Genomic DNA, 8885 nt, shown 5'->3' with positions numbered 1-8885 from the left:
ATGCTCATATAAAAAAATTCGAACCAATATCTACAAACATCAAAAACTGGTTTCATCATATTCACCTATGAGTATGTCTTGACGTTGCATCTATTTCAACTTATATATATGTTAATAAGTATATTTTCGCCACATAATTGATTACAGATAGAGATATTCAACTTTATTCAAAACTAAAGTGACGTGTAGTTTTGAATAAAAAGAGCAGTACTACAATCAGTCAATAAACCGAGTGTTCATATATAACAAAAACAAGCAAGACAAAAAGGCTATTCCCCTTGTCTAAAACGTCATAGTAAACAAGCAAGACATGTTTATCCTAGTCTCGACTTGTTTAGAAACAAGCAAGACATGTTTATCCTATAGTCCTCGCCTTGTTTATAAGACATGATAGAAGTGATGGTAACATCTAACATATATGATTTTAAAGCGTACCTTGTGGATCAAACTAGTCCAAGGATGATCGACATGAAACATCATGCAGTTGGGGCTATTAGACGAACCGACACGTAAGAGCTATATCTTGTTCTGTATGTCTAGTGTTTTGACGGTTAGGTGCCACTGCCACTACCTTTCGTGTCTTTTGCTCTTGTAGCTCATTGTGTAAAGCCAGAAGAGATAATTGTCGATGTAAAGTAGATGTATGACACTAAGAGAAGGTAACCGCTTAGCTTTGTGCCGAAACTAAATTAAAAAAAAAACTGTCTATAAAGTAGGAAAATAAAGGAAAAGTGTGTGCTAAAAGCCGCATCAACAATGTTAGGATTCTCATGTCTCGTCTTATTCGGTTTCCTTATCTTCATGCGAGCTTTGAAATTTTTAGACGGTTTGATCCAAACAAAATTTTTCAAAGGTGGGAAACACATGTAAAACGACAATGGGCCGGAGTGATTCAAACGTGGCATCAGAAGATTCTGAGTCTATGACAAAATTGTTCTCATAACTAATGGCTTTACAACTACAATGGTTGTTGCACATTAACAAAGTCTCATTACATTTTATTTATGACAATGGCAAAAAAATGATTCATTGTGTAGAGTTTTTACATCCATGATGGCAAAAAAATCAATCTCTTATGTTACCATACATACCATTTTTTGCGAATCGTGGCTCATTTTGTGTGTTTCATCTATTAGCAGTTTAGTGTGTCTATGGTTTTTTTTGCGTGTTTTGCGCTTATAGTTCGTAGCCTGAAGCTAAAAGATATACTCATGAATACTAAATAGTTGTACGACACTAGAAGAAGGTAACCATATAACGTCACACTAAAGTTTGATTAAAGAAGACCACATATAGAGTAAGAAAAATTATAGTAAAAAATCATTATCAATAACATTTGAACCAACACGTAAGAAACTGGCTTGTTTTGCGTGTTTCATCTATCGACAGTTGGGTGCGGCTATTGGCCCTTTGTGTGTCTTGCGCTTATAGTCCATAGCCCGAAGCCAAAAGATATAATCGTAGATATAAAATAGTTCTACGAGACTAGAAGGAGGTAACCGTATAGCTTCACGCTAAAGTTTGATTAAAAAAACCACATATAGAGTAGGAAAAAAGATATAGTAAAAGATCATATCAATAAGATTCGAACCAACACGTTTTATCTATTGGCGGTTGGGTAGGACTATTGGCTTTTGTGTGTTCTATGCTTGAGCCAAAAGATATAATCGTGGGTATAATATAGTTGTATAAGACTACAAGAAGGCAACCGTATAGCTTCACGCAAAAGTTTGATTAAAAAACACATATAGAGTAGGATAAAGATATAGTAAAAAAATATAAGCAATTAGAACCAACACGTAACAACTGACTCGTTTTGCAGCTTCATCTATTAGCGGTCGATTGCATTTATGGGTTTTTGCGTGTTATGCTCCAATAGTCCATAGGCTGGAGCCAAAAGATATGATCGTGGATATAAAGTAGTTGTATGAAACTAGAACAATGTAACTATTTAGGTTTGCGCTAAAGGTTGACTAAAAAAATAGAGTAGGTAAAATGGTGTAGTAAAAAATTTCATATCAACGATATTATGTTCCTTGATATCTTGCCATATTCTGTTTTCTTATTTGTAGGTGAGTTTCTTGATGGTTTGACCTAACAAAGTTTTAAACCCTTCGTAAAAATGAATTTAAATGAGAGACAACCTTAAAATGGTGATGGAAGCGATTCGAACGTGGTGTTAGACTCGAGTCTGCGACAAACTTGTTAATAACTCAAACGACCATGGCATGGTAACGAAGCACATTGCGTGCTTCATCACAATGACAAAAAGAGAGAAAAAAAAACAATTCACTGTCTAGAGTTTTAAGTGTACGAGTACTAGAGAGTCTCCAATGCACCTAATCACTATATACTATCTCTAATCGAAACACTATATAATTTGATAGTAATAAACATGGTGCAACCGTGCAATTTCATGTGTGTACCACAATTTTCTTTTTTTGACGAGGATACCACATTTTCTTTATAGCCCACTTTTGATCAGCAGCGAATTTCCGGAGTCGTCTGTCCACCAATCAAAACGCAAACCCCAAAGTGGGAATGTGAAAACGAGAGGAGACGCCACTCCATATCTGCTGCTCCTAGGGTTGAAAAAAAAAAAATTACGAGAGAGAATTGCCGAAAAGGCGGCAGCATAAACGAGAGAGTAGTCCAGCAAAGGGCGCCGCAGCGCAGCGCAGCGCCGCCCCACCCGACCACCCTTCGCTGTCTGTCCCTCTCTTTCTCTCTCTCTGCATCCCCCCCCCCCCCCCTGCGCTCCTCCCTGCCCTCTCTTCCCTCCCAACCCCACCCGCGCCCCACCCCCACCCAACCCCGCGCCGCCTCTCCTCCCCCCCTCCCCCACCGTGCGTGCCCTGCACGTGCTCCCTCCTCCCCCTCCGGCCGCCGCCGCCGCCGCCACACCGCGTCCGGAAAGCAGCGAAAGCCGCCGCACGCCTTTCCGCCTTCCTTCCAGGAAGGTTCTTGGGTGCTTCCTTTGTCCGCCGACCCCGGGAGGCGGGCGTCTCGGGCGGGAGCATGGACCACGGCGGCGGCGGGGGAGGAGGAGGAGGAGGGACCGGGGCGCCGTCCAGCAGCAACAGCCCGTCGAGCGGCGGCCGTGGGGGCGACCACCACCCGTTCTACTACGCCGGCCCGGGGGTGTCCAACTCCGGAGTGCCGCAGCCTCAACAACAGCAGCCGCAGTCGGCGTTCGCGAGCGCGCTCGCTATCACGCCCGTCCCGGAGCAGCCGCAGTCGTCGTCCGCCGCCGCGGCCGACAACAACAAGAAGGCGCTGGTGCCGGCTGCGGCGGCGGCGGCGGGGCCCGTGGTGGCGGCCAAGCGTCCGTCCAAGGACCGGCACACCAAGGTGGACGGGCGTGGGCGGCGGATTCGGATGCCGGCGCTGTGCGCGGCGCGGGTGTTCCAGCTCACCCGCGAGCTCGGCCACAAGTCGGACGGCGAGACCATCGAGTGGCTGCTGCAGCAGGCGGAGCCCGCCATCGTGGCGGCCACGGGAACCGGCACCATCCCGGCCAACTACTCCTCGCTCAACATCTCCATCCGCTCCGGCGGCGCCGCAGGCAACCCCGCCGCCGCCGCCGCACGCGCCGCGCCGTTCCCGGCGCTCGCGCTCCACCCGCTCCACCACCACCACCAGCACCAGGGCCCCGCGGCGCAGCACGACATGTCCGCCATGATGGCCGGGTACCACCACCACCTCCTCCCTCCGCAGCCGCAGCCGCAGCAGGACCCCAACGCCGGCGGTGACGCCTACATGCGCAAGCGCTACCGGGAGGACCTGTTCAAGGAGGACGACGACCGCCAAGATCCGAGCGCGCCCAAGGCGCGCGAGCAGCAGCAGGCGGCCGCGACCCCACCACCGCCGCCGCCTTCCGCGGCAATGTGGGCCGTGGCACCCAACGCCGCGGCTCCATCCGGTGGGTTCTGGATGCTGCCCGTGTCCGCGAGCTCGGCCGCCGCCGCACGGCCCGCCGAGCAGCCCATGTGGTCCTTCAGCAGCGGCGGCGGCGGCGGTGGTGGCGGCACGGGCACCGTGCAGGCACCACTCCAGTTCATGTCCAGGGCCAGCTACCCCAACAACGCCGCAGGCGGCGGCGGCGGAGGAGGAGCCATGTCGGACACCAATCTTGGCATGCTCGCCGCGCTGAATGCGTACAACCGCGGCGGCAGCGAGGAGCACCAGCACCAGCACCAGCAGCCGCCCGAGGGGGAGCAGCAGCACGGGCACGGCGGCGGCGACGGCAACGACGACGACGAGGACGGCGGCGGCGGCGACGACGACGACAGCGCCGAGGAGAACAACAACGGCAACAACAACAGCTCACAGTAAAAAGCTCGCAGCTGGCGACGACGATGAGCAGCGAATCCGCCCGCCACCATGATCGCATCTCTCTGTCTTGTTCGCGTGAGGATCGCCATGAGCTGTCGCCGGACTGGAGTTTGGATGATGATTGGACGGAGGAGGAAACCAACCCGTGGGGATCCAATCATGGAGATTGCTAGCTTTTGTGCAGGAAGGAAGCAAGAAGTGAAGCAAGGCAAAGCGAATGCGGGAGCAAAAGCTTCTTCTTGCTACTAGTTCATTAGTTTTTTTTTTTCTCTTTGATGAATTTGTTTGTGTTGAATATTTTGTTTTTTTTGGGATTGTTCTATGAATGATTGCGTTGTTGAGTTGAGACCGGGGTGTGATGGTGATGATGATTAGTGAGTGGGTCCGAATTAGGAGGGCCGAGCAAAGGACAGGAGTCTGATGAGTTTGAGAGGGATCATCTGTATATACAGCTGCTGATCGATCATCTTGAATTTTTTTTTTCTTTTTGTTGCTGCGTTGTTTGATTCGGTTTGTTTGTTCATTACTATTATGATGTCACCGTGAATTGTGTGACCCGTTGCATTGTTTTATCGTGTGCTGTTTTGTGTTCTTGTGTCGTGTGCTGTTCCGTTCCGTTGCTGGGTTTGTAAAGAAATTCTTGTTGGGGTCACCTCTTGTCATTGGGAACTCTTGTTCTCTACCTTTGCTCTACGTACTACATGCATTGTGAAGTAACAGCTAGTACTAAGGCTGTCTACAACAGGAGACTCATCGTGAACCCAAACTCAAAATGGATCTCTCCAACACAATACCTATAGCCTACAATAGAGTATCCATATAGAAGATCTATTTTGAGTATCAGGAGAGGCATAACTCAAATTTGGTTATCTTTTCTCCTTGAGACCCATTTGCAGAGAGTGTTGTCTTTTAGGTCTTATTGTAGAAGACTAAAAATAGGTATGAAATCTTTTACCTGTAGCGCTACCCAAAAGATAAATGGGTCTTGTATTTTGGTTTGGTTATTCTCTCTCATCGAGACCCATTTGCAGAGAGTGTTGTCTTTTAGGTCTTGTTGTTGTAGAAGACTAAAAATAGGTATGGAACCTTTTACCTGTAGCGCTACTCAAAAGATAAATGAGTCTTGTATTTTGGGTGACGAGATAGTCTAATAAGTGTGTTTTTACACGTTGTCATGCAGTGCATAGGTCCAAAACTGCATGTTGTGAGGTCACTAGATATGCAACAAAAGCTGCATTTTTTTTTTGTCCTTAGGCACCGCACTATACACGGCCAAAACTGTTTCTCTCCTTTTTTCCCCTTTCACATGTGGGTAGTTTACAAAGCACATTTTCAGTAGAATCATTGTCAACGGATGTCGTTGTGGTCAGTTTTCTTTTTCTTTTGTTTGTTTGCGCATGAAACACCATGCTGATGATGATGATGAAGCTGAGCATGGACATTTCTGGTAGGCTGGACAGAACACTCGGGAGGCCAAAAACAGAGTGAAGCAAGAGGCAGCACTGAATAGAGTGGACAGTGGAGGGAAGTCATCAGCATCGCAATTGCATTTGCATTTGCATCGCCGCTGCTGTGCTGATGACAGGACGGAGAGCGCTTTAAATAATTTTTTTTTTTAAAAAAAATCAGACAGGGTGAGAGCGACCGTGACGGGATGAATGGAATTGGGAAATTAACAAAACCAAAACGCAGGCGTCGTTATCCGATCCCCGACTGGTGTGGTGAAACAAGTTGGGATTATCCCTTTAATAATTGCCCGTCGCGTCAGCGCTCAACAGGGACTATCTCGGCGATCATCCGACGGCCCCCGGGCTTCTCCCGTCCAGATATTTGTTTTGGGCTGGCTCTGGTGATGGCGTCCCCGCTGTCTGTCGACAGGAACCAACTGATGAGGGGAAAAAAAAAAGTCTCCCTCAGAGTGAGAGCACACTATTTTCGCGCGTCTTTTATACGACGGTGGTGTGCTTGTGTACAAACAAAGCTGTGCATTATCCACTCTATGACTATTATTCTGCTGGTAGTAGCATGTGTACATGTACGAGCAGTAGACGTCGCTGCTGTCAGCGAGAAAGTGACGGCAGCACTCCATGGGCGATGATTTTTCTCTCAGGAAATAAATATTATATAATAAGGTCGCTGTACTGTACCTGTACTGTCACAGTGGGACGTTGATGAGTGGGCAAGCAAATATGCCGTAGTAGTACTCGTAAATGCTGGTCTTAAAAAGACCTTTTTTTTTTCTTCTTCAAAAGAAGGATTCCTCCGCTCTAGTCATCAGTAGTGATTTTCTTCTCTTCCTGAAAAACGCGGCCCTGTTTAGATTGCAGATGAAAATTTTTTTTATGTCACATCGGATGTGTCGGAAGGATGTCGGGAGGAGTTTTTAGAAACTAATAAAAAAACAAATTACATAGCTCGTCAGAAAACTGCAAGACAAATTTATTAAGCATAATTAATTTGTCATTAGCACATGTGGGTTACTGTAGCACTTAAGGCTAATCATGAAGTAACTAGGCTTAAAAGATTCGTCTCGCAATTTTCAACTAAACTGTGTAATTAGTTTATTTTTTTAATCAGGAGACCAGTGTACTGCATTGCTCCTAGAGATCCAATCCCCTCTGTGCTGTGTGAAATGCCGAGACCGTGTAGTAGACGCGGTCACCATTCACCGCGGAAAGTGAGGCCTTGCTTACATGCTAATTTTTTTTATTTCGCTACTGTAACATTTTCGTTTGTTTGTGGTAAATATTATCCAATTATAGAATAACTAGATCAAAAGATTCGTCTTGTGATTTACAGGTAAACTGTGCAATTAGTTTTAATTTTTGTCTATATTTAATGCTTTATGCATGTGCCGAAAGATTCGATGTGATTTTCAGGATGAACCTTTTCTTGTGGTTTTCAGGATGAACCTTGTTTAGTTCGCAAAAAATTTCAAAATTTCCCGTCACATCGAATCTTTGGTCGCATGCATGGAGCATTAAACATAGATAAAAATAAAAACTAATTACACAGTTTATTTTTAATTTGTGAGATTAATCTTTTGAGCCTAGTTACTCCGTGATTGGACAATGTTTGTCAAATAAAAACGAAATGCTACAGTACCTAAAAACAAAAAAATTTGCGAACTATAAGGCCTGATTTGTGATTCCAGGGCAGGGCTTGGCCCCCAGATGGTGGATTTCACTCGTGGCCCTGTGTCACTAGTAGACGCCCTGCTGCTGCCCTGCCCATGTTGCTAGCAAAAGTCCATCTCCATACACCACGACCCCACGGGAACGGGAGCGGCCACCATCCAGCACCAAGGGCAGGCAGCACAAACCAACTCTTGGCGTCCATTTCAACACGGCACGCCAAAAGCTTTGACACGGGCACACGGCAACCACACATTGACCGCCCGCGGCGCCGCGCCGGGGAACCGTGCGTCCGTGCCCCATGCCATGCACGCTGCATCACCACCTTGTTGATTCGAGGTTATCAATCGAATCTGACAATTATTCAATAGTATCTTTCTCTCATAACAAATCAGCTAACGGTATTTTCTGCCGTGGCTTATCAGCTAAATGAACAAGGCAGGTCCGACCGTCGGGGGCGTGCAACAAAGTAGCCAAGCCACAAACTCACCAAGGGTTACGAAGTGTATATGAAGAAGAATTGCCGGTCACAGACTTTTCTAACTCACGATAGTAGACTCAATGTACAATACTTTTCTCCGAAAAGAAGTAGCAAACCAGGTTTATTGAGCCTGTAATTGATTTATTATATATATATATATATATATATATATATATATATATATATATATATATATATATATATATATATATATATATATATATATATAAAATACTTAGTAAATTTTGAGGTCTAGTTCCGTCGCACAGCCCACGCGGGCCTGAGGAGACGAGGACGCGCCTACATGCATTGATGTAGAACGCTAGGCGATATGAGATAATAAGATAGGGATAGCCCTGTGTAATGTGGTGAAAAACCTATGTGTTGAAAATCTAATTCTGAGCATTTTACTTAAGAAACTTATACTATTAAATATATGATAAAGTTTTACTTTTCAAACAAAGAATTTAGATGACCTTTTTATATTTTTTTGGAAATGCTCAACAATTTGAACGAAAACTTAGAATATCGTTCCAAGAAGAATTTTAGTTTGGAAACTACAAAAGCTATGACACAAAACTAACACACTTAATTTTTAGCATTTATTTAAACAGTTATAAGATTTGTTAAGGTCCCTAGATCCTATGTTTTGGCTTGACAAAAATACGACATAATATAAAACTCAAATATAGCATTACATAAAATAATTCTAGTTTTTCAAACCAACTAAAGCTGCTAGACTGTGATATCTGATATGAGCAAAATGTGTCATCTCTGGATTTTTTTTATCTAGATCAATAACAGTATGAGTTACACCAATAATTACTCAGCCACAGGGTGATGACTTGCGTGGAAAGTATTTGCGGCGATACCAACATATCCATTTACGGCCTGTAGATTGAAGGAAATCTCTCCTTTTTTTTGTATTTTTCTAG

The 8885-nt window shown here is 45.2% G+C and overlaps 1 protein-coding gene across 1 annotated transcript; it reads left to right on the top strand.

Moving 5' to 3' along the window:
* LOC8076285 (transcription factor PCF3) lies at positions 2819 to 4899 on the top strand. The gene has a single exon (XM_002442854.2). The coding sequence runs from the start codon at positions 3019 to 3021 to the stop codon at positions 4333 to 4335; it is 1317 nt and encodes a 438-aa protein (XP_002442899.1). The 5' UTR covers positions 2819 to 3018; the 3' UTR covers positions 4336 to 4899.

Source organism: Sorghum bicolor, chromosome 8 (assembly GCF_000003195.3).
Source record: "Sorghum bicolor cultivar BTx623 chromosome 8, Sorghum_bicolor_NCBIv3, whole genome shotgun sequence".
Lineage (NCBI taxonomy): Eukaryota > Viridiplantae > Streptophyta > Magnoliopsida > Poales > Poaceae > Sorghum > Sorghum bicolor.
Note: the sequence above shows the minus strand (reverse complement) of the source record. Positions and strands in the feature narration are given on the sequence as shown.

Coding starts and splice junctions, on each gene's coding strand:
- LOC8076285 (XM_002442854.2), top strand. CDS start 3,019: ATGGACCACGGCGGCGGCGGGGGAGGAGGAGGAGGAGGGACCGGGGCG.